The 27065-nt window shown below is 38.5% G+C and overlaps 1 protein-coding gene across 7 annotated transcripts in view; it reads left to right on the top strand.

Moving 5' to 3' along the window:
- cadm3 (cell adhesion molecule 3) overlaps window positions 1-27065 on the top strand; it is a 109382-nt gene that overhangs the window by 29074 nt on the left and 53243 nt on the right. For 6 of the 7 annotated variants that reach the window (XM_041991983.1, XM_041991980.1, XM_041991984.1 and 3 more), the window contains exon 3: window positions 12996-13146. In XM_041991983.1, the coding sequence (XP_041847917.1) occupies window positions 12996-13146 (151 nt within the window). The remainder of the gene's footprint in view (window positions 1-12995; window positions 13147-27065) is intronic. The other variant, XM_041991981.1, reaches the window with a different exon arrangement.

Raw genomic sequence — 27065 nt, 5'->3', positions numbered from 1 at the left:
AACCAGAAACAACTAACAGGGCATTCATAATGTTCTTTATTTAGCTTTTATCAATATTATAAATAATGATAAAAAGTTAAATGTGTGCTGCACAATTGTGATGCTGTCCATCTTTTAGCCCCACAAAGAGGGCTTTAGCATGTCATGCTCCTCACATAATTAAAAAAGTTGTTTTTTTACTGTTGTCGTTATAGTTGCAGTGTGAAATATTCACAACTACTTTTCATGTGGTTATCCTTATAGTAGTTGTACATGTGTAGATGGCCCTCTAACCATTTTACAAATTTGTTTTACTACAAAGCTAACATTTGTTGTGTTGCAGACCAATATAACTTTTTTTTTTTTTTTCGCCAGGTGAGATAATAAAGTGTTTGAACCTGGTTAAATGGATCTTTTTTTGTTTGTTTGATTTTTGAAAATATCTTTTGTGACTTTAAGATTTTTATTTCTTATTTACTTATAAAATGAAGCATGTTTGTTTATGTGATTGATAAACTAAAGTTTTTAATCAGAATCATTAATCTAGATAATAGAAAAAGGGGAAACTAATATTATCAAGAAATAATCTCACAGAAACACAAACAATCATATTGGATTGTTCCACAGTGTACACGTTTATTATGCTTATGTAAAGCGTGTGAGTTTGATTGTGATGCACTCGTAGTTCTCTGAACAAATCAGTAATCTTCTTCAGCCTTTGTGTTATTGCTGTTTTGAATGATGGGTGCTGTCACTGCAGAGCGACACCGACAGCAGGTTTCCAGCCTTCAGTCTGCAGGTCCAGAGATTTTAGTCAAAAGGGCAGACTTCTGGTAATTGACTACTCATTTTTTAAAGTGGCCTATTGGCAGGGACAGTCAGTGCATTTGCCAAGACATTAAAGATGTCGCTCTCTTCATTTTCCAGTGTGTGTGCGTGCGCAGACAAACAGAAAAAGCTTGCTTTTCTTTGGTGTTATCGAGTGATGATTTCTGATGGGTGAGGCTATATTGCAGTACTGTTGCAATGAAGTGCTTGTCTCTTTATAGTCAAAAATATCTCTCTTCCTGTCTCTCCATCAGTCAGTACCCAACTGATTTTTATTTTAAAGAAACTCAGCTGGCACAGCTGTTAGAAAATGAACAAAATTACCAAAGCCATTTACACTGCATTACAAAAGATGGAGAATATCGAAATGCTGCAGAGATGATTGCTGAGATAATTATGATGTAAGAAACAGCAGCTAAATAATGGGTTTCAGTGTAATTAGCAAGTAAGAAAAAAAACATACCTGTCACTGAAACATAACAGTAAAGTTTCATATTTCATAGGTATGTACAAATAATCACTGCAAAGCAACAAGATTTAAACTTTACTCCACTTAAACAAGAAGTAGGATAAAAAAATAGATTAATTTCTGTACAAAAGTACTGAAAAAAGGTGTTTTTAGCTTGTATGAAGCTATTACCTTGAGCTCAGTCTGTATTTTAAAAACTGTGCACATCACATTTAGCATGGTAGAAGGAAATGAACGCTACAGTAGTTGATAAGCTGGGATAAAGTTAAGGTTTGGTTAATATTAGGTAAGTAAAACACCTAAGTTTAAGGAAAAGCAGGCTTTAGTTCTTAAAAATCCCATCTTTTTTTTTTTACCATCCTGACCCCTACAGTGATGCTCACTGCCTCACTCTGAATAGGAAACACAATTTCTTGCACTTGGGCTGCTATGAGGTAACCACCTGTGTGGTTCACGTCGTTTTCTCATGGCAATAAGTTTACTGGTTTAGATCAGGGCCAAAGCTTTTTAATTTTATTCAATTATATTATTTTTTATTATTGTTTTTTATGTTTTTCTGTTTATCACGGAAGCATTTAATAGTTTGATGACTGCCAGGAAGTAGAGATCTTCATAGGTTTAAAAGTCTGTAACCTGAGATGCCAGATGGTTTGTAGTACCATCTGGGAAGACTTCTCAGGCACTTAAAAAAAAAAAAAAAAAAAACTAGTAGGCGATTAGATAAAGTACCTGTCTATAACCATCTGTCACATGCTCAACCACTCAAGTCAGTGCAGCTCAATCCTCATAACTAAACCTGCAAACTCTGGCAGGAGAGGACACTGATTCAGTCTAACTTTTATATTTTGCCAGATATAGCTTAAACTGAAGTAGATTATCTTAAGATAGCATTGTTGGGCCAAAACCCCAAAAAGTACAGATAGGTAATACACTGAAGTGAACCATGCCATCTACTTTATGAAATCCAGCAGGACTCATGCCGAACTGTAAAATTCCTCACCTGAGCCCAGTTGGGAGACATGGTCAGACCCGATCAGCGCTGATTTTACAGCTGATTGCTATTAACAAATTGCGATCATGTTACAAGTTAGCCTTTCTTGCTGATACATCACCCCTGAGCCATGTAAGCTGGATGTCGGCTGTGCAGTTGTGGCATCTGGCACAGTGAGAATCATTTTGTTGATATTTTCCAGTTGTTGCAGAGGTTGTTTGTCCTTGCCACAGCTGCTAACATTGACATAGCTAACTGCTAATTTGTTATCTCTTTGACAAGTCTGACTTCTGCTCTCAGACAGTTCACCTTCTCAGCGGTAGTGCATGATCAAACGGCAGCACATTCATCTCGATTCCACACTGGTTGATCAAGGTCTTTTTGAATTCACAAAGATGTATCATGTAATGTTAAATATACTGAAGGTTTGCTATAACTACACAAGACCTGAAAAGGATTCAACTTTCCATTTAAAACATATTTCTTCTTTTATTTATTTTTTTTGTTAATTATTATTATTGTTACTTTTACTGTATCTGCTTTTATAAATGTTTTCTTGTTGTTTTTCTTTTGTTTCTGATAATTGTTAAGCACTTTGGTCAACTTTGGTTGTATTTTAAAAATGCTATACTAGTACATTTGATTTAATTTGATTTGATTTGATTCAATTTGATTCGATTTGATTCAAATCCCTGTAGGCCTTGAGTAACTAGGGTCAACTAGATACGTTTGGCTTAGTTCAACATGCATGGAAACACAAAGAAAGCTTTTCATGCTAGAAAGACAGTAACCTCAAGAGTCTCCAGCTCTATTTGATTGACTCACCCTGTTAACCTTTACCAACTTGGAAAAAGATCACTTAAAACCAGCAGGGACAACTTCTTATAAAGACTGTGACTCTGCTTTGTATTAAGTTTGACTGAAAAAAATCCCAAACCACCCTGAAGGGTTATCAGCTCCTATTGTTGCTCTCTCTCTCCACCTCACTATGTCAGCATGTCTTTGCTCTCTTTTTTTATCCCTCCATCTCATTTCTCACCTTCTGCTGTGCTCTACTTCCCACCATTTTGCTCTCATTGTTTTTCTCTTTTTTTGTTCTACCTGTGTTTTTGCCCCTCTCTAAGTCACCCTGTCATATCTCCTCATTGCCCTCATATATCTATATATGCTTATTTCTACCACGTCCTTCGTTCACCTCTCACTCTCTTTCCCCTGTTTTCCCCTGTGTTTTTCTTCATCTTTCTCCTGCTCTCTCACACCACCCTGAATCACTCTGTCTTTCTCTTCCTGGCAAATCATTATTCTTTCTCTTTGTCAGCAGTGATGCTGCTGCCCTTTTCTGCAAGCTGAACCCCTCTCCCTCCTTTTCTCACCCCACACTCCTCTTTCTTTCTCATAGCACTGTTCCAGTGGCAGGGTGGGGCGGCCGCCCTGGTGCCTCGCTGCTGCTGCAGACACTCTGCTGGGCTGTGATGCCGGCGATGTGTTGTTGGGGTGATGGAGAGGGGGAGGGAGGGATGATCTAGCTTGTGGAGGATGAGAATGAGGAGGGGGATTGTCTGAGCTCTGAGCTAACTATGTTTGACAGGCAGCAGAGGAAGGGTGGGGTGGCAAGAGCGCTGGAGGTGGTTGGAGGGGAACTTGATTGGATGTGGTGGGGGCTGTTGCGGGTTCTCAGAATCCCCTGCAAACCCACAGCCATCAGAAAAATGGCGGGATGGAGTAAAAAATAAGGGCTAAGCAGCTTGTTTGTGCTAAGACTGCAAGCAGGGGTGCTTGAAATCCCAAATAAACACTCCAATCCCACCCAGCAAACCCCTTCATTCATTTACCCCACCCACCCATATCCCACAAAGATTACCAGTAATTTGTTTGGCGCCTTCGAATGACAATGACCAGCGGCTGAATGAGAGTTGTAACATCCGTTCAACTAATAAAGCCAGCCAGCAAAACAGCAACAATTAAATGGAAAACAAAGGCTTTGCCACCAGTACTGCACCTTATGAGCCAAAACATCTGAGGGGAAATACCGGGGTTCTACTGCTTGGAGAGGAAAAAAAAAACTTCCTAAATGCTGCATATGTTTATTTTCTTTTTTCACCCAAAATTTAAAATATGTGGTTTGAACTTGCATCTTTTGCCTCACAACAGACAGGCTGTGGGTGGGGGTAACGGATGAAGAGAAGGATGAAAAGGAGGAAAGAATGGGGGAGGAGGTCCACTGGTGGATGGTAGAGGTGGGCAGAAGGGCACACACACACACACACACACACACACACATCCACATCCACATCCACATGCACACTCATATATTCCCTCACACACTTACCCAGGGGGATGGGTGGTAGTTGGGGGACAGCTGGGCATAGATGGATAGTGTGGGGGAGGTTGCTCAGTATGTGTGTGTGTGTGTGTGTGTGTGTATGTGTGTGCATGTTTTTCTAAATGTGTCCTTTGTGTGCTTTGTTTGAATGTGTGCACATATTAACCTGTGTAATTTAAGTGCATTTTTATATATAATAGTCTGAAGTGTTGTTTTTACATGATGTGTGTACTTGCTCCTGTCTGTGTGTTTCATGAGGATATGTGTGTCTTTTGTTTTGTACAGTCTGAGTTTGTGGAGGGAGGGGGGCATTCTTGCGGTATGTGTGAGTGGATGCCTCTGTATGCGTGTAATGGCCTGTATCATACCATGCAGTATCAAACCGCACACTGTTGGCTGAGTTTCCCATCAAATGTGTACAGCATCAGCAGCACTATGACACATAACTGTGTCTATCACACACACACACATGCACACACACACACACCATCTTCTCTGCAGCTACTGTACAAAAGAATACAGACACACATCCCAATGCACACAAGCATGCAGCCGCATGGAGATAAAAAGCCATCTCATAAATCATATAGATACACATTTTTTTGCCACACAAACTTGTGGACAAACAGATAAATTCCTTCTGCCTAAACAAATACAACTGCACTGGAACGCAAACACACACTTGCATGCAAACCAATCCACACAAACACTGATAATAAGCTTCTATGGGCTCACGCACACGCGCAGTTACGGCAAACGCTAAAACAGTCAGATAATTACCTCCCTGCAAACCAGCTACTACATTCTTACACAAAACACCCTCAAATCTACACACCACACGTAAAAATCTTATCACATGAACACACACACGCACACACACAGTTGGATTACAATAAATAAGGTTCATAAACCTGCGTTAATTAGCAACAACACTGGAAATCCACACTGGGAGGATAAAATAAAAACGGAGGGGAAGAAGGAATTAAGGATGGGGGGCAGAAGACCAGGATGGACAGAAGGGTGATGGGGTGAGGAAGGGTGAGAAGAATTTGAGGATAACAGGGCAGATGGAGAGAAGGGGGGGGGATAGAGGGAAGAATGTTGCTGTAAATATCACTGAATTTTTTTTATATTGAAAGGAATGAGTGGAAGAAAGAGGAAAGTGTTTTTAATAAAGGAATAGTTCAAACATTTTGGGAATTGTACTCTTTTGCTGAAATAGGAGAAAAAGTCCAGTGCTGATGTCAGATCTTCATGAGCCTCTTCTAACTGGTTCTTATCTGCATTATAAATTTAAGCTGATACATTAGCATGAGTGTACAAAATGGTGTCATTTTAGGAGAGGTTAATTTAATCAGAGCTTCAGTGCATCTTCTCCAGATATGGATTGCCAGATAAGATTAGTGAGCCCTTAATTTGGTCCCTTTACAGGCACAAAGGCACAGACTCTTCCAACCTCTCCACTCTGTGACAAGACTAACTGTTCTAAAATAGAGGTATTGAAAGGATTTGATACAGCCCCTCAAGTCTGCCTTCCTGCCAGTTTGCTCCACTGGGAAACTGGTTCTGCAGCAAAACGTCTTGCTTTAATAGCATGTTTTTTCCACAAGCCACTACTATAAAAGAAAAAATAAAATAAATAAAAAAAGAGAGATATCAAAATATGCAGGACATCTCAAACTGTGGACAAGGTCAAAGTTATTAATATATGTTTTATATGTTAAAGTAATATTAAGGTGGCATCTTCACTAAACACCCTAATGCTACAAAACAGTTTTATTTGTGTGTGTGTTATCCCAATTTCAGTTTATTGACAAAGTTAAATTAAGACAAATGTTTGTTTTATCCAGTAGCTTCTAAAAAGTTCAGTTAATTGATTAGTTAACGAACTGATTAATCATTACAGTGTCAAAGTTTAATAATAAAAAGAAATGATGTGTAAAAAAATGTATTTTGCACATGGGAAACTTGTTTTGGGATTTTCATTTTAATAATCCATGCCATTACATGTGAAAATCATGTAAATTCCCATCTGAAACCTACATAAACGCATGTGATATCCATGGGATTTTTTATGGTTAAGTTTTTTACATTTTAAAACAAGACCAAGTTTTACATGTACAACCCTTCAGGTTTCACGTGGACATTTCATATGTGGTTCTATGGGCTTCGCATGGGAATTTACTTGAGTTTTTACATGTGATTACGATGAAAATGTTCCAAAACCACCAGTTAACCAAATGTAGAATATGTGTTACATATGCTCCACATATGTCTCACATGAGTAAAACTAGATCATGTGGTTTATCTGTGGTAAGGGTGTGACCATATGCCAAAATCTCAAAATGTTCAAATTTACTAAAAGGGAAAACTTTTAATTTGAGAAATGAAAATTCAACAAACAATTCCGCTCTGGTTCTCATCAAAGAAAATGATAAAGATGTCATTTATTCAGTGATGTAAATATTGTAATATTTTCCTGTGATGAGTAAGAATTAAAGGTTGGACTAACACTTTGAGTCACGTAAGCCTTAGTTTTCCAGATGACTGTGCAAGTGTTAAGTCAAATATGGCAAAGGGACCAATTAGACTTGGTTGTAGGCATGCACAAGGACAACTGTGATCTCCATGGAAGCCTATTTGTTCTAGATATAAAACCACCCTAGAGTCCACTTCCAGGACTACATGGCATATTTGTGTGCAAACAAGTATGAACAGGTGCACAAAGTGTACCAATGACACAATGCAGCAAGCAGTCACTGCAGCTGTGCTTGTGTTGGTTGCAGCTCCAGCAGATCCAATCTACCACCACTGAGCGGAGATGTAATTTGCTCATTCTGAGATAACAAAAACACTGCAGTTGTTATTTTCATGTGATTCTACTCTGATAAAAATGCAATTAGGAATTTTTGCTCCACTAGATCCTCACAATTCCTACACACTTGAACTTTAAGCGGTCACTATAATAAATTGGATTCTACTTCAGTATATCACTGCTTCAAAACTTGAGACATTTGGTGCTTTAAAGAAGCTTAGCAGCGTCTTCAAACTTCATTTGCATAAATCAGTTTTCACCAAACGAAGAAGAAAATAAACAAAGGGACAGTTAAACAGGATTCAAAGTAGTTTACACAAACTGTTGGAAGTTCTGTGTTGTTTTTCTCTTTGGATATGCTGGACTGCAGCTCTCTAGGTAATACACTGTACTGATTATGATCTCTTACGCGCAGAAAGAAAACAAATAATCCTTTTTAAAGTAGAAGAGCTCAGTTTAGGTCTTTCTGTCGCTCACTGAAAGCACTCAAGCTTCTCTGTTGTCTCACCAGCTTCTCTTCTCTCATCCCTTCTTTTTACATACTCGCAGTTTCCCACCTCGTTTTGCCACCCAGCCTTCTCTGCATACCCTTATCCATCCATCTTTCCCTCTATGCGGTCACCCCTCCCTCGTTTGATTTGATATCCCACTCAGCCTTATGCCTCTGTGTTCTCTCACCTTGTTGCTGGCTAGAGAGAGTGTAAATTGTGTTGCTTTAAATACCCGTGTCTTCCTCTGGCTTACAGCTCAGGGTGGGGATGAAGGAGCGGATGTGAGGAGACAAGAAAGAAGTCACAGTGTTTAACTTAGCGTCTGCTGAGGATAGATAGGTCTCGCCTTTTATTTTTTGCAGATTGAGTATTTAGTCTGACTTAACCGTTTAAACTCAGACTGAACTTCATTTCCCTCCTTTAACTTTGCCGTTAAGAAACCTCAAATATGCGAAGAATTGCTGTACATGTATCTGAGGCTTACAGGGGTTATGTTCTCATAGCGAGGAACTCTGTAGCACTTCTGTGAACCAGTTTCCACAAGTAGATATGTTGGGTGTACCACATTAGAGTGTATCATTAGGTTTCCTAACCGCACTAGCTTTTTTTTATTAAATATTTCTAAATCTCCCCAGCTCTTATCGCATTAATCACTGCTAATAACCCCACCCTACTCATCAAATATTGACAGCTTAAGTCTATATGAAATATTGCTCCAAGTTTGATAAATTTTCCTGATGCAGTGAAATTCTACCCACACATTGCTCCAACTTAATTAAACCAAACTTATCTTCGATTAATATTTGACCGATAATGTTAACAAAGTCACCATGCTCGTATATTGTACAAAATCAAATGATTTGTATGCATAACTGGACCTTTAGACTTAAGATGCAGTGTGCCATTTCATAATCATTAAAGCCTCTTAGTCTGATAGGCCCTATGAGTGAAATTAACCTTTATTTATTAGCTTGCATGAGTTGACACAGAAAGGTTTTGTCATGAACTACAACCACAGTCTGGTCTGTGGGCTTTGAGTGCAGCTGCTTTAATGCTCTCTGGTGTAATGAATAAATGTTATTATGACATTTTGTTCATCTTGCAGTGTAAATACAGGTGCATGCTATGTGCATGCACCAATAATAGAAAGTGACAACAGGTGCAGACTATTTGTCAATTTGCTTGACAGGCACTGAGCCAATATGACAACTGACACGTGCTGTTCTGGCCTGGCTTCAGTAAGCTGCAAGCACAAGGGAACATAACTGAGTTAGAAGTTCAGTCAGGGTTAGGCAGTGTAAACTGGAAGATAAGCCAGGAATAAATCTTGACTAGGTATGAAACCCATGTGATCCATTTACAGCTCTGCACACCAATGCTAGTCTAATGTTGGACATGAACTTTTAGAATGAACACATGCAATGTATATTACATGGGTTTTATTTCATATTTCTGATCACTTGAATCAAGCTCCATTTACAGTTTCTAATTCCTGTCTTAATGATTTTAAGGAATCATCCTTTAAATAAAGTAGTTGTACTGCAAAGTTTTTATGTTAGCCTCTGAGGCAGGACAAAATGTAAACCTTTTGACAACTTAATTTATCTCCCTTTGTTGCCATTTATTCTATTGTTAAGTGATGTTCGTTACAATTTACAAAATGACAAATTCTTCGTTTGCATGCCTTGAAAGTGTTGAGATATTAAACTCTCTTACATCACATTAATCTTGTAAACCATGTAAGGGTTGCTTCCTGCCTAAAAGGGAGATGCACATATGATTCTTTGTAATCTTGAATGTGGTTCTCAATGCAAAGAAAACCAAAAACATAGTCATTTGTAGGGCTCACTTCCAGCTCTATCATCTGTTGTTATTATCTGGAGATAACACTGAAGAGGTCTCATGTTATAAATACTTGATCTGGGTGAAGCTTGGATTTTATAATTGAAATAAGTCTTGTTTTATAACTTTAGTGCTAGGAAAATACTTGTTTTTAAAGGGTTTAGACTACTGTGACTCTTTAAATGCATGCTTCATTGTCTGTGCCTTGACTTTGTTTTGTCTCAAATTCCTGGTCTCCTGGCCCTCATTAATCCTCACTGGTTAATTTTAATCTACAAAAACTATATGGGGTAAAGTATCTGTATATTTAAAAAGGTTCTTAATAAATTCCAATTCCAAATAGATAATTTTATTTTTTTATTTTTTTAATCTGTTTAATTGTTTTATTGTGTGCTGTTTTTATTTGGAAAAAGTAACATGTGCCTTCTTGGCCAGGTTTCCCTTAAAAAAGAGACACTGGTTTCATTGGACTCCTGGTTAAATACAGGTTAAATGAATAAAAATTAAATATTTGATATTAATGGTTTACAGAACTACTGCCTTAATAATTCTGAATAAAAATTTAAATACTTAGGAATAACCAAATATCATAAAGCTGTGTATGAATTTAAAAATACAGCAGTTTTTATTTGCCCTCTTTAAGCTGTAGTGGACTTATGATGGATGAGTTTTCACTGCAAGAATAATATTTATCTGATATCAGATGATCTTTTTTCATCTTTCAGTTTACTGGTTGCCATTTTAGGAGTCCATAGTCTCCATCGATGAGTTTCTATAAGAGGATTGATCATTTATGAAGCAAATATCATTTGGATGTTGTTCAGAGAAAAAAATAGCTTGAGAAGAAGCTGAATTCTTGAAATTTAAATAATGATTTACAGACACACCCCCCATCTTCATACTCTCTGCTGTGCTTCAGCCCTGGCAACATGTTCGTAACCATGGTAACTGGGGAGGTGACAGTGATTGACAGCAGTTGGGGACTTCTCCTGGCTGTTATTGGTTGTTGTTATTCATATGCAGATAGATTCAAGAGAGTTTATATTCCACATATTGACTTCCTCTTATATTACTGATATCACAGAGTAACAATTCATTTCTCCTTGAAAGCACGAGAAATAAGGTAGAAATTGAACTCAGTGTAATGCGAATTTGAAATAATTCAAATTATGAGCTGATGAACACTAATATTTTTAATGCAATACAATGTTGATTTTCTCCAGACAAATTTAGATTGGACATTTATTCCACCAAATATAAACTATTTTTTAAAATGTGTTGCCTTCAAAAACCACAAATCTCCTCATTAATGAGTCACTAATTGACCACTGCTGTTGTTTCACAAGCTTAAATGGCATACACAGCATGTTCTTTGTGAGCAGTGCCAGAACTTTGCAGCAGCGAAATACACAACCTGAGTTTGGGTAACTTGTCTGAGCATATTGTGGTCAGCTTGACAGCTGATGCCCTGGGACAGTCTTTTTGCTCAAAGTGTTCATGCCAAGTGCAGGAGCTCATGCGATCAGCCACAAGAATTAGCCCAAGATGCTATTAAAGGAGACACTAATCCACAGTGCACTTGACCACAAATTCAGCCCCCAGCCATCATGGTTCTTAGATAGACTTACCACAAGGTCAGAGCTGCATTAAAACGGCAGCAAGTGTAAGGGAGACTTCCTGACACGCAGGCCTCGAGAAGTCTCAGTGTCTTTTGAAACCTGCTAGCAAGCAGCAGCCATACCTTACGAGCTGTTATCGCTCTCAATCCCCACAGCCCAGAGGCAAATCTAAGGCATGTTTTTCCTTTTCTAATAATTGATTTGTTCTAATGCTGAACCAACTTTGTAGCTTTCAAAGATGTCCATAGCTTCTGCAGGCTGCTTTCAGCTCATGTACTGCAAATGTGTGTTTTTGATGCTACATGCAGTTAGTTTTCTCACCTCCTCTTCTGCATCTTCTCTTCACGTGCCCCTCCTTTTCTCTTTCATGTCTTGATGGGAGTTCTGCAGAAGCGCACTTAAGCAGATGTTCTTCCTGCAGAAAAAAAATAAAAAATCAATTCCACTGCCAGTGCAAGGATGTGATAACTCCCCATGCTGTATATAAACCTGTCTCCCGCTTGACAATTTGGTTCCAATTAAACTATTTATACACGCCATATTTTCAGTTTTGATGGGACAGCTTTGAGGTGTATATTCTTATGAGATGCTCCCTCCTTTAGCTTGGTCTTGTTGTCAGCTAAGCCATTTTTGTTTAGCTTGAGATTAGGTTGAGCGAGCACTGAGCAAGAAAGGGGGGGGGGGGGGGGGGGGTGCACAGCATGGTTGGGTGCACCCAAGGCCCCAATGACTTAACACAGCAAAAAAGCACAGCATTGATCATGCTCATCATTACTCACCATAACGAGGGGCTGCATATTTGAGTACATATCTCTTGCTCTGATTCACAAAATCATTTGCCATCTTCACTGAATGCAGAGCAGAATCAGCCCGCACCATCACCCATTATCAAGGGAGCACCGTTAAATACCATAATTTGAGCCGATTTGAATACTGTTACACACCCAGACAGTTCACCTATCAGTGGTTTTCCAGTTTCAGCTACAGCCGTACGAATCCTCTCATTATGATAGGTCATTTGTATTCTCATTCTACTTTTCCTCTGACCTGCTCATTTCCATAATGTCTGTCCCGTTTGAGCTTGTTCTGAAGCAGTCGATACATATGCATGACATTAAGAACCAGCTCAGATATTGACAAAAGAGGGTTACAAAGCCATTAGATATACGAGTTAGTGCTCTTGTTTTTGCTTTGACCTGTTGAGAGCCAGTGTCTGCCATAGTCTCTTCATCTTTTCTGGTCCCTGAGGTCGCGCAGTCGCTGGATACTAGGGCTGCTACTGACTCATTGCTCTTACATTGGCCTCGCAGATATACAACCAGATAGCCATTTGTCAGCTTTTTTTGTCCCACTGACAGGATGTCCATGAGTGTGTGCATTGTATGTGTGTTCCCAGAAAGACAGATAGAGATATATAGATAATCTGACAAGCAGAGAAAGAGATGGGCGGAGGAGATGGGGAGAAAAAGAGAGGAGGAGGCGAGTAACGTCTTTTGTGGGTTTATCTGATTTGTGTGTTGAAGTGTGTTACTGTATTTGCTTGTGTTTTCATATAAGCATGATGTTTTCTCTGACTTGTCTCTGTTGCATATCTTTTGCTCTGTCTTATGACATTTCTCTTTTCTTTGCTGTTACCTAGACGACGACCCCTTGCAGCCTGTCACCTCAGATGAGACAGTGTCCGTTGGGGGCACGGTGACATTGACCTGCCGGGTGGCGCAGAGCGACAATTCTTCACTGCAATGGTCCAACACTGCACAGCAGACTCTGTACTTTGGCGAGAAGAGAGGTAAGAACAAGTGAGGGATGGCTACCATCAATATCCTGCTAAATATGTTCAGATTATTTGGATAAATCAGTCTAATTAACATTTTTTTATAAACTTTTCAGTCCATTAAGGTAAGGCGGAGTTGCTGGAGTTGTCAGTGTAACTGAGAAAAAAAAAATATTTAGGCTCATACGAGTCTTTAATTTATTTCACAGTTAGCATTAGCAGCTATTGATAAATTAACTTCAACTGCATGACAATATAAGTCTGCAAGTATCATCCACACATGGATAATAAAGAGATTTATCTGTTGAGAGATAATTGCATTAAAGCAGATTTGTGCATCCCCTTCTGTTTCAAGCTACAAAAAGGACGATGGTAACTTTCCCTTTAGCTGCAGTGATCACATAACATAACATGCCAGATGGGTTGTTACTACAGAGGACCATCTGTGAAGTCATTGCTTCGAAGTGTTTTGGAAAAATAATACTTGGCAGGTGACTGGATAAACAATCTGCCTATCACTGTGTACCACTGGCTAGTTTCAGCCAATCAGATCAATGGTGTTATCCAGTTGATAAAATTAAACTCTTAAGAACCAGTTAGTACAAGGGTGAGAACATATTTTTCACAGAGAAGCTTACACTGTGATTCTTTGTTCTTGATGATTATATTCTCCAATTCTTACGTAATTGATTCTAGGCAGCATATAAGCTGACAGGAGCTGCATTCACACCAGTTTAACCAGAACTAAATGGTGGATTTTCTTAATTATCTGGGAAATTTGTCCTGTGTGGAGTCAGCTTACCATCGTTATATATGGAAGGCCCAGGAGTGGGAGGAGTTCAATCGTGGCCACTGCGGTGGCTGAATTCTGCACCCTTTACCTGGTTTGATGGTTGATGACCAATCACGCTGTCCAGCAGCTTGAAAGATGGACATGTAACACCATGTCCAGCTCACCTTTTGCCCACGCCTCTTAAACTGTCGTGATATCCCTTCTTCACTTTATTTAGCTTACTGATTATTTAGTCTGGCTTTCAGGTGAACCCAGCCTTTGCTCACTGACGATGTCACAGTTTCATGAAGAAGAACCAGTTATTTGGTTCCAGTTGAGAACTGACTTTTCAAGTTCTAAACCAACTTTTTTTAGTCTGAACATGCTAGCTGGTTCAAAATGAGGAAAATGTTGGAAAACCAGCATGGAGCCCTGTCGGTGTGAAAGGGCTGTCAGTTTATTTTCATACACAGTTAAGTCGAGGTTAGCTGGACTGTTTGATTACATTACTCTCCTGTCCCAGTATAAATGCATGGGAAGGGGGCTGTTTATTGATTGAAATAAGTCAAACTGTTTGTATTAGCTTGTTAGCATTAAGCTTATTGTGGTTAAGTCAGGACTGCCCAAAGTCGGTCCTCCAGGGCCGCTGTCCTGCAGATTTTCCAATGTTTCCTGCTTCAACACACCTGACTCAAAAGAAATAGATCCAACAGCCTATTACGTTTTGCACAATTACTCATCAATTTTAGTCAGATGGTTTTGGTGCAGGGATTGTGGCCCTTGAGGACTGGAGCTAGGCACCCCTGGATTAAGCTATTACATCACAGACCAAAACCATGACAGTTTAGCTTTCAGTCAGTCAGCACAATGCTGAACAGATATTCATGCTATCCCTTTGTTACCTGATTTATTACTTCTGGGTTAAAAGCCAGGACAGGAACACTAGAACTCTAAAGACCTTGGCTTGTTCAAGTCTCACTGAACTTATGAGTACATGGAGAAACTTTACTTTTAACTCCATTATCTGGGTGTTAAACTTTGAGAAATTTAAATTAATATGATTTCATTTTAACTAACTCGTTTACATGTATTTAAAGGCTATTTTTACTCAAAGGAAACTGTTATGATTTGTGTAGAACTTAGCATGAACACAGCTTTTAGCACAAAAAAACTCATAACGAATCTTGCAAGAACCAAACTTGGAGAGAGCCCAAGTTATGTTTTGTAACTCAAAGAGATAGTCACATTTCTTTCGTTTCCATATTTCACTTGAATGTGTAAGAAATCCCTCTGTGTACTGTGTTCACTGTGTACTGAATGCATCTTGGATTTACACATTTCTTTTTAGCTTTGGGTTGCTATCTGATGCTTAAAGTAATGTGACACAAAGTGGATCAGTGCTAACCAAAGAAGGAGTAGAAAAAGAATTATGCTTTAAACATAATTACTAATGCATATTAGCTCCATATGAATCTAATTTTCAAGCAATGGATTTCCAATAAGGATGTTTTCTGTTGCACTTTTGCTGAACAAGGCACTGATAATTACTTTGTACATAGAGGGTCAAAGGCTTTGTTGAAGTAGAAAAGACACAAACAAAGACTTTAAGCAAGTGTAAAAGAAAACACATTTTCTTTCTATTACCGCAAGGAGCCTAAAGTGCTCAATAAATGTAACAATGGGAAGCAGAGGATCCAAACAAACCTCAGTCTGATGAATTAAAGTGCATCAATATGTCGGGTTCTAACAGCCTCACCCAATGATTAAATGTCTTAGTTTTATGATGACTGATTTTTGTGTGAGTTGATAGCTTAACGAGCAGAAGATCCAGCTTTTAATACAACCTGTATTTATACTGGGCAACGACTGAAATAAAAATAGATTATTTTTTTTATTTGGCAAGATAAAAACATATGGTGAAATAGATAAAGCCAAATTAGTTTACAGCCAACTTGAAGTCTGATTCACTAAAAGAACTTTTGGAGTAATTTTGTTTTCTGTGGTCCAGCATTTGTACATCGGAGTTAAAAGAGGACTGAAGGATACAGATGGACAGAAGACATGGTATTGCGGGAGAATTAGAAAAAAGAGCGACGAGAGAGCTAGAAAGACTCCCATGTGCTCTAATTCAACACCTAACAGCAGAGGTCCAGCAGTCGAGTGATAGAGTTGAGAATGACGAGAATAGAGACGAGTGCAGGCTGAGAAGTTTTCACTGCAGAGTGCCAACACTGTTGCTACAGACAATTTGGAAAACAGAGAGAAGCAACAGAGAATAAGGGAGGGAAGGACAAATTAAGAGACCAGAAAGTCGTTACTCCAGATGGAGTTTTAACTGGAGGGAAAAGAAATAGACAGAGAGGCTGTTCTCGTTATGATACAACACTTAAAGTTTGGCCTCTTTGGAGGGGGGTTGAGAAGAGTACTGGAGAAAATGAAGAGGAGCAAGAGAGAGCAAAAGAAGATGCTCCCCACTGCAGTTTGACATGTGTAGTGGATTCTGTATTTTGCAAAGCAGAGACCTGAGATAGAGATATAGAGAGAGGAGAGGAAAGGAAAGGAAAGGAAAGGAAAGGAGAGGAGAGCTTAACTAACAAATTCTTCTCTTCAAAGTGCAGTAGCTATAAAGAAAAAGAGGATCTTGTCTCTTTGGATTGACTATATAAAAAGATGGCAAAGAAATGGAGGCATTAATAGTCACAGATAAAGATGATATGGGGGACAATAAGAAAGTGAGAAGTGAAAGAGAAATGGTTGGAGACAAAAGTCAGGTGAAGAAAAGGGAGATAGGATTATATTATAAAAAACTTTAAAAGTGTCCATTGTTTTGTAATAAAACAGAAACTATACATTAAGTTTTTCAAAATAGACAAAATGTATACAAAAATCATTTGAATGGAGCTGAATCAAAACGTCTTCAAACAATGTAGGTCCACAGTGCAAAACATGCCAGAATAAAAAACGACTAAATTTGTGAGTTGTCATTGTTTTCTGGGGTGCATACAGGGGCAGAACTAGTCACCGCGGCAACAGAGAAAAATGGAGCATTTCAGCGTGTGGTTAATGTTGTGAAATGATCAATTTCTTTTCTAAGTTAGTTTTTTTCCCGGACTCACCAAACAGCGACTAGACATGAAACAAAGTCTGAAATTGAAATGTAAAAACATAATACTGGACCTTGAACTGCCGCCTACTTTGTAAAGTCCTAAAGCTGATTTTACAGATCACCACTGTCTCTGTTCCCACTCTGTAGACTTTCTTTCTTTTGCAGACTAAAAGAAACTTGGTAGTTATGTAACTTTGATAGAAGCCAAAGGGTCTCTATCAGTTGTTTATATATAACAGTTGTATCGATGAAACACTGATTTAAAAAACATATTTAAGTAAATGGAAATACATGCATCTCAATTTTAGAGCATTTGCTGTCATTTGTGATACAACTAAGGTTGTGGACCAAATATAAAAAGCTAATATATTCACTGTTCTTGTGTTTTCAGTAGTTTTTATCTTTTTCTACATTTCTTGACACTTTTGGTTAATTCTGGATGATTATCAGTCTAATATATGTCTTCTTTTAATTCCATTTTGGTTTACTTTAAAGGAGATATTCCGTTTTCATGAGTTGACGAGTCCAAATGAAATGTGTTCATGCTTTGGCCAAAATGCCACAGAGATACAGCCTCAGTTGTCACAGTATGAGTGCTAAAATTATGTCAACTGAATGTATAGCATCATAAAAAAGGAATTTATTTCTGACAGTATCTGTAGAAATAATCCACAGATCCACAGTGACCAAGCCTTTTCTCATTTGTCTCAGCTTTCAGGAGAAAAAATATGGGCATTGAAACAAACACAACAAAAAACTATTTACATATTTATACTTTTCTTCCCAGCATTTTTTTGGGGGCTATTTACAGTTATTTATGCTACTATTTACCTGCTATCCTCACAAAACCAACTCCAGCGCTAGTTTTTGGCACCACTATGGATCAAAAATGTCTTCTTGGCTTTATTCCTGTCATAGACATTTTTGTCATTTCAGACAGACAGAAATTTCTTGTCACTTGTTAATCTTTAGCTGCTCCTGATTGGACATTTCTTTCAATCTGATTGGCTAAAAGTTTCACAGGAAGTGGCTTCATCATGTTTTCCACATTAAAATAGAGGTCTCTTAGCAACATATACTGTAGTGATACTAATCTCTTGAAAAATCTTGAAAAGTAATATCTGACTAACTTTGTCTATTTGCTGTTTGATGCTTGGAATCTTAGCTCAGTTTCATGAGCTATAGGACTGATTGTTAACAGTGAAATTGTAGCTCTTGAAATCAAGCTGGAAGATGCTAAATAGCAGAGCATGGAGAAGGTTAAGTGATAATTATCCGTAGGTTAATCACCATGCTAGGCTTCTTTTACATCACACATTGTAATTTTGTGAACTGTTATTCAAAGAGATAATTATTACTGTAACTTTAGAGGTGGATGGTCATGATAAAAATAAACTAATGTTCACTTTTGTTTGGAAATGGGATGCAAACATCTTTGAGTTTGAAATGTGGCTGTCTCCATATATGACTAGCCAAAGATGATCAATAGTAAACTGTCATTTTTAAAAGGGCAAAAGTCTTTGGGGGATCAAACAGATTAGGAAGGTTAAATAAATGGATGGTTAACTCTAAAAACTTAAGCATGATAGAGTCAAAAGGGAGACCCGAAAATTTCTCAGTGCTTCACTTTGGAAATGATAGATGGAGATAAAGCAGCAAGTCATCTATGCAGTTGGCCTGTGCAGCAAAACCCAGACAGAGTGCTTCCAAGCTGAGACAGCGGGACACAGAGAGGTGAGAGTAAGAAGCATCTGCCTGAGCAGGAATGAAAAGGGAGAGAAAATAAGAGAGCTGAAAGAAGAGAGGTGAAGAAGAGAAAGAGATGGGGACTGAGGGAAATCAGAACTCCTAACCATCTCACTCCAACACGGCTCAGCGTGCACCAGGCTGAGGAGAGGACGAACAGCATGATGAGAGATAGAAGTAGAAAATGATGAGCGTCAGTTCCTCACACTGGTGGTCGCCACACTGCAGAGGAAGAACTGAAAGACAGAGGGGAGAGTGGGATAATCATGTGATCACTTTTATTTAATGCAGAATACTATTATATCTTCATCATCACTTAGCCTAACAGAAGAGCAAGAGTAGATATTAAAAAGTAAGGAGGTAAAATGATTCTGGGAAAGAAATAATAGCGAAGAAACCTTGGATTTAGTTTATTGAGAAAGTACCTTCTCGCAAATAATGCAAAATATGATTAAATATCTAAATCAGTACTGTAATAAATAAAATGTTGATCTTTCAGTCACAGGATCACATCAATTCAGTTCAAATCTCTGTGTCAGGTCAACAAAGCCAGGTTGGCTTTCATCAGGCAAACAAAGTCTTTCATATCAGTTAAATTTAACCCTGCTGTGCTCAGACGAGAAGTGGTTCACTGAGACAAGGGAACAGCATGTGGCCACGTTTAAGAGACCATTTTAAAACTAAATTACTGTGAATAGAAAGACTAAATTTGACTACAAAAAAGGAGAAAAATTTAAAGTAACAAAACTAAGGAAACCAATCTGGTTCCATTGGAGCAGAGCTAATGACAGTTCTGCAACTATAACTTCCAAAATAAAGATAAAGCATAACAGGAAATTAATTGTTAAGGGATATAAAGCCCAGTTGTGTTTATTAAACCAGATGCAATGACCAAAAAAAAAAAAAAAAAAAAAAAAAAGGAAAGCTTTTTATGTTAATCCTGTCCCATATTAATCTGAGTGTGAACATTTAGTGCAGAGGAACATGTCAGTCTGTGGCAGAAATGAATAAGCCGATAACTAAGGGCCAATACGGGGCGTTTTAATACATTTTAAGGCTTTAATTCTAGATAATTTATTCTAAGACCCTTTTAAGGACCTACAGATACCCTGGAGGACACAAGTGGGAGTGGATGGATGGGTGGATGAGGAGAGAAAAAAAGACCTGCTAATAGAGGTGATTAGACAGCTAGAGAAGTATGAAAACAGATGGGTTCCTACATTAGTGCCATAGAATCAGGATTCAGGAAGAGAGGCTCTAACAGTGAGACAAAGAGATGGACATGAGGCAAAAACACCAAAATAGCTTAAATCAAGACAAAGAGACGGCAGCCAACTAGCTCTGTTTTACTTCTAATAGAGGCTCTCATCTTAAATGATTTAAATGAACTAAAAAGCAGAGTTGTTTTGGTGAGTTGCACCTGTGAATACGGTCTCAGATTCCTCCAGCAACAGCAAGTCTTAAGATATCTCACAAAACTCAAACTTCCATGTAATGTCATCCATCTTCAATCATTCCTTGAACTAAAGGCACTCAGATGAACTCGCTGGAATAGTTTGCAAGACTTTCAGAGCAACTGGAGAATCTCAGCTGAGGCTGACTGACCTTTGTATATTTTTCTTATTGTAAGAGAAGGATGACAAAGTTATGCACATCCTGACTGACAGTCTGTGCTTTTTTAATTTTAAACTCTGACCTCTCATCACATATTTTGTGAGCACAGTGCAACACATGCAGGCTTATATCTTTGCAGCAGAGAGACAAATCTCCCTGGAAACAAAGTTAAATAACTAAATATACAGACATGACTGTGCTTAATAAAACTGAAGCTTAACTTTCTATAAAACAATATCAGAGTGCACTTAGAGTGACAAATTTGATTACTTCTCTGATTTAAATAGATTCCTTCTACCAATATTGGTATTTTTTTTAAGTTTTGTGGAACAATTTTTCAGTTATTTCTAATACATGAAGCTGTGATTTATGCAGATGTGACATTTTCATTTGTGTCCCTCCCGACCAGTTATATTTACTGGGATACAATAAGAGTTTTAAAACAAGCTACAAGAGGTAAGACCTTAACTTATTCCTTCCACACCACCAGCTCCTTTATTAATAAGAGCTGGCAATTATAACACAAGGTAAAGTTCCTTTTTATTCAGTGGTAATAAATCACAGCAACTGCAGACTGTTGATGTGGTTCTGTGCAGCCATCCTGAACTCGGCTCTGTGCTGCAATATTAGAAGTTGTAGAACATAGAAAGTGCTGAAATTTGAGCCAGGTTTCCTGAAGTCAAGGTTTGAGAGTTTGTAAAAAGGGATTAACCATTTGGGGGTAGGTTTGAACCTTGAGGGCGGTGGCCTTTCTGTGTGGAGTTTGCATGTGAGTGAGTGTGTGTGTGGTTGTTTGTGTGTGTTGGCCCTGTGATGGGCCGGTGACCTGTCCAAGGGTGTACCCTACCTCTCACCTGTTAATGCTGGGATAGGCTCCAGCTTACCCGCAACCCTTAATGGACTAAGAGGTTAAGAAAATAAATGAATGAATGTTTTATATGTGCCCATAGAGGTCTGTTGTTTTAAACATGATGCCATTATAGCATGCATAATTTATATTCTAAAATTGCCAACATGTTCAAGTTAGCCTGCTAAGAGTCAGCATAATGTTTTAATACTGATTTAAGATTTTTATTTTGTGGTATAATCATGAGCAATTGTTTGTTGCACCTGCTGTCTCTTGACCTGTGCATTCAAAAGTAGTCATCATGTGAGTGCTGCATGTAAAACTTTGGCTGTACATTTCCAGACTGAGTGTAAATGAAAGGAGTGAAACAGAGAAAATAGAGCTAGTTTTTAATGGCCAAATACTTTTAACAGCATTAAAAGAAATTCTGTTTCGCTTTCAGGTGATTTCAGATGATTTGTTTATCTTTATTTCAGACTTTGCTCAGTTTTGACACAGAGTTCTTCAAGCATGTTTTTTTTTAATGGATCATATTTAGTCTGCTTTGCTCTACGAAAGAAAAAAAGTGGATAAATAAGATTGGTTGCTTTTATGTTTTGTTTGGGTTAAAGACACTTTTCTTCCTGCGGCAGACTTAGTTGCACTTTTTTTCAGTATCATCTATGAGAGACATTTCACTAATTATTTAATTAGCTTGCAACTAATGGCTCAATTACTGTCTAATGAACCCAAGTTTGAGATATGAACTCACATCTCATTGGATGCTTGAGATCTCTGTTTTTAATGAAGTTGCATGACTTATAAATGTCTTGACAAAGTGCATCTCAGCGTGATGGTGAATAAAAACACTTTACGCTACCAGTGGGGTTAAATGTTCAGACTAACAGTGTCTTAAATGGATTTTATGCAATTATTCGAAATTCTCAGATGCATATTGGGTGACTTGGACACAAAGCCATGGATTAAGTTTCCTCCACCCTGAAAAGACTACCTGACAACGAAACAAACTGAACACTGCATTTACTTATTAAGCAATGATTGACTTTCATCCAGAGAAATAAGGATTAATCGAGAGTGGCTGATTAAAAGATTAAACGACAAAAACACTTTTTTGTGATATAGAAGCTGAAAAAAGAAAATGGTTGTAGAGTGTTAAAAGGCAATGTGTTAGACTCATCTGCCTTTATAGTCCATTATCTTGTTTAGTGTGAAACCGCATCTTGTTTTCACATCATATAACTCTCTTACTAACACTCCCAACTTTATAGATTGTGTTCATTCTATAAAGTTTTAAGAGATCAGGTGTAGAGTTTAACCCTCATGTTTTGTGAGAAAATAAACACAGCTCACAGAGTAGTTTGAGGTTTTGCCAACACATTTTCTTTCCAGAAAATGATGCATTTGCTCTGGGTCCTTATGTAATTTTATTTATTTGTCATCCAAGTTTCTTTCCCTTCCATAAAAGCATATCAGCAGACATCAGACAGACTATCATCTGCCTTGGTGCAATTTTACAAGGTAATGGCTCTCCAGTGATTTACAAACCAGACGAAAAGGCTCTTTTTTAGATGAAGGAGGTAAAGTAAGTCGCCTGTAACTGTAGCAATGGCCCTAACTGACTCTGACTTAATCATTTCATCACTAACAGACCCAAAGTAGTTCTAAAGTTGATGGTGTTGAGCATACTTGGGTGAAATGAGCCCAAAAAATTGTCAAATTGTCCAAATCTCTGCCCAAACAAATGCTTACAACACACTGCAAGAAACTACTTCAAATTCAGGCCATGAGAGGTCATTTTCTTTTATTTATTTATTTTTGACATTTTCTGAAAAAACTATTGATCCACACCACATCAGTCAACGTTTTCCCAGTATCTTGAAAGGCTCTCTGAAGAATGCATTAACAACAACCATTACAGGACCAAAAGACTGCAGAGGAGACTGTCTTTTTCTTCTTCTTCTGTTTTTAAACCTAGTACTTGAGAAAAAAAAAAAATTCTTGTCAGTAGTTTCTCTTTAAATTATTTAAACATTTATTTTTCTTGTGTGTCCTTAAAATAATCGCATTGAAGGTGAGAGTGAGGAGTAGAAGGAGAAAGGTGCACAGAAAATTCAAAGTTAAAAATGCGGTGGTATTTCTTTAGGTTAATGAAGTAAATATATGAAAAAACATTCACGGTGTTATTTGAAATGGACTTTTTGCCTTTCGGCCATGGAAATTAAAATAAAGATGAATAAGCCAAACTTAAAGCTGAGCACACACACACACGTATAAACACTGTTTTTGTCTACCTTTTCTTTTCCTTGAAAGAAGAAAGGGGGAGGTTTCCCATTTTTAGTTCAAAGAATTGACATTTTGGCAATTGTGACCTTTTCAGGCTGCAGTGAAACACCAGACCATAGAAAAATAAATAAGAGACTGCAGCATAACGGTGATAATAAAGTTTTCTTAACCTTTATCTAATAATTTGCAAGCACAGTGCATCTTTTTCCTTTAGATCTTGTGTGATTTTGACACAAATTTAAACTGAAAGATAACTAAATTCAACATCCTAGCATTAAAAACTTCCTTCGGTTAAGATCCCTTTTTATTTTTGCTGATGTGGAGATACATGTTTTTATATTCCAAAGAATACAGTATATTAGGAGTAATAGTTTAGCTTCATAGAAAACAAACCAAAGTAACCAACAGACACAGACATGCATCAAACAAAACGATTTTTCTCCTTATTCATTGGTTTGGTTAGTGTCTGAATGTTCATAAGACGTTTTATTTGTGAAAAATATTTGTAGTATTTCACTTGGCTTGTGGTCATCTGATTGTATGCTTACATTGTCATCTCTCATTGGAATAATAGGCTTAGGACGTGCTTGGTCACTTCAAGGAGCATGTCATTTGGTAAAAGCCACAAGACAGATCACAGATACACAGATACAGAGATAATAGGAAATAAATATTGAGTTGTTTTTAGTTTCTATACAGTCTCTGACATGAGCAAAAACTCCAACAGATTATTTTCCTGCAGTCATATTAAAGATAGGGATGGGAATTAAGAACCGGTTCAAATTTTCATAATCAATATTTCAAAATCACATGCCTCTGAGACTATTGAGTCATTTACTGATGCTGATAGATGTGATGTGTGCTGACTGCAAATCAGAGACATCATACATGTGCATCTATGTGCTCCTGTAAAAATACACTCATGTCAAAGATGAAAAACTGGTTGAGGAATGGCTATATCTCACCAAAAAGACAATTACCTTGGTGGGTAGCCTCCCCTCACCTTAAGGTGGGGGGATGGGTCCTGACTGTTGTTTGTGCTTCCACACTGAGCAGCAGTTCAGAGTACCCACCCACCAGCCAGAGGTTGGTCTTTGGTCTTCTTGGCAGTAAGTCAGATTAGTTTCCCGTGAGGGTTGGACTCCTAGGTGCAACCAAGGTGTTGAGGGGATCCAGGTTGGTGGCCTCAGAATTGGGTCTCTGCTCTTTGCAGATGATGTGGTTCTGTTGGCTTCATCTGGTTGTGATCGCCAACTCTTGCTGGCGCAATTTGCAGCCTGGTGTGAAGCGACTGGGATGAGAATCAGCCCCTCCAAATCTGAGACCATGATCCTTAACTGTAAAAGGGTGGAGTCTCTGGGTCAGGAATGAGGTTCTGCCTCAAGTGGAAAAGGGTAGTGACCGAAAGAATGAGATCACGAATACAAGCGGTTGAAATGAGTTTCTTCTGCAGGGTTGCTGGGTTCTCTCTTAGAGGTAGGGTGAGAAGCTCGGTTATCTGGGAGGGGCTCAGAACAGAATCACTGCTCCTGTGCATCGAGAGGAGTCAGATGAGGTGACTCAGGCATCAGGTAAGCTGTCTCCCTGGTGAGGTGTTCTGGGCACATCCATCTGGGAGGAGGCCCTGGGGAAGAACCAGGATGTGCTGGAGGGTCCACATCTCCCAGCTGGCCTAGGAATGCCTCAGGATCTCCCTGGATGAGCAGGCAAATGTGGCTGGGGAAAGGGAAGTTTGGGCTTCCTTGCTTAGGCAGCTGCCCTCGTGACCCAATCCCGGATTATCTGCAACAAATTGGATGGATGGATGGATGGATGGATGGATGGATGGATGGATGGATGGATGGATGGATGGAGTCTAAACTTTTGCCTTACAAAATCAACGTTATGTAATGGCATACAGTCTTTCAAAAAGAGCAAGCTAGCACTGACAAAGCACGGTAATTACCGCCTCAGGTTTTCTTTTTTATGAATGTAAGGAAAGATGAGCAAAAGAATTGGACTTCAGAGTGATTCTGTTATGCTTTCTTTTTAATCCTGTTGAACCATGTTGACCAGCCAGAATAAGCAATGCTTTTTCAAGGTAATCTAGTTTTTCCGGATGGTTATTTGTCAGTGTTATTGGTCTGAAATCCCTAATAAGTGTTTTTTTTTTTTTTTTCTACTGTAAATACAACATAGCAGGATTTCGTTGGTGTGCTACTTAAGCTGATACAACATTGGGAAAATTTCTCTCTCAAGTTTCAAGTGGAACTATTGCCTTCTTGCTTCACTTTGCACCACCTTGGGCAAAGTTTGGTTCATCTTGCTCCTTTAGGCTTTTTACATTGATTTGGCATACATTTGCGTCTCAGCCACAAAAATATTTTTATATTTTAATTCTGTCAACGAGCACAGGATAGACAAGTGAGGGTAAAATAGGGGTGGTTGGGTGGAGGTAAAGAGGGATGAAACAGACAGGGGTGTGTGTTTATCAAGCGTTTCATAGTTGGCGCACTGATCCAGGATCAATTTACGCTCTCAGATCAGCGAGAACAGTATGATCAAGGGAAGCCTGCGGTCACTGAACCCAAATCAGCAGTCAGAAAGGAGGGATAATTAGGGAGCTGGAGAGGATATTCAGAAACAGATGGGAGGATGGAGGCGACATGTGTGGGAGCGACGAAAAGAAGGAAGAAGAGGCGGTCTCTTTTGGTGAGAGTGTCAGCTAAATGCCTGAAATGTAAAACAAAATGAAAAAAGGCTGGATGATGAAGAGGAAAAACAGAGAAGGAGAAAGGAGAAAAAGAAAGAGAATATCAAGGCAGGACAAGAGGAGGATGGGATCAATGAGGGAAAAATTGACAGAGGGAAACAGGATGGAGAAGTGGAATGAGATTCAGGCGAAGAAATGGAGAAGCTGGAAGGGAAACACAGACAGAAATGTAAAAATATTGGTCTGTAACTGATATACTTTGCTTCACCAACTTAGGTTTCCACCCTGTTGTGCCAGTAAATCAAATTTGAATGTTAGAGAGTTCTTGGCAGAGTGGAAACTTAGTTGGAAAGACATAAGGAGGCATGAGGCAGATGAAACAGGAATGCACGCACAGTATGTGTTGGGACAGAATCCTCTTCTCCCCGAATGTTTGAAGTTGAAAGAGCATGAGAGAGATTGAGGATGGAGGAGGAGGAGAATTTGGCAGGGGAATATGGGCAAAAAATAGCTTCTGTGACCAGATCAACAGTTGGATGTTTTCGGAAGCATCAAGTCTTGGTTTTGACAGACTGACAACAACCACTGTCTGGCTAAACACACACAAGCAACAGATGCAGCAGCAGAAGGATTGCATGGTTGTAAAAACATCCTGCACTTTATATGTATCCAGTGCACACGTGTTCCATCTTTGCAGCTCAGATTTGCAGATAGTTTAAAATCCATTACTTTTCACTTGCGGAGCTTTAAAGTTCCAGTGTGTAAATTTCGGGTCAGTCTATTAGTGAAAATGCAGAGGAATATTCATGTTGTCATTAGTGTATCAAAAGATTTTTCACATTGGGGGGTAGGTAGGTAGGGGAGTATTTTACCA

The sequence above is a fragment of the Melanotaenia boesemani genome, chromosome 8 (assembly GCF_017639745.1).
Source record: "Melanotaenia boesemani isolate fMelBoe1 chromosome 8, fMelBoe1.pri, whole genome shotgun sequence".
Lineage (NCBI taxonomy): Eukaryota > Metazoa > Chordata > Actinopteri > Atheriniformes > Melanotaeniidae > Melanotaenia > Melanotaenia boesemani.
This window is presented reverse-complemented; position numbering and strand designations above follow the sequence as displayed.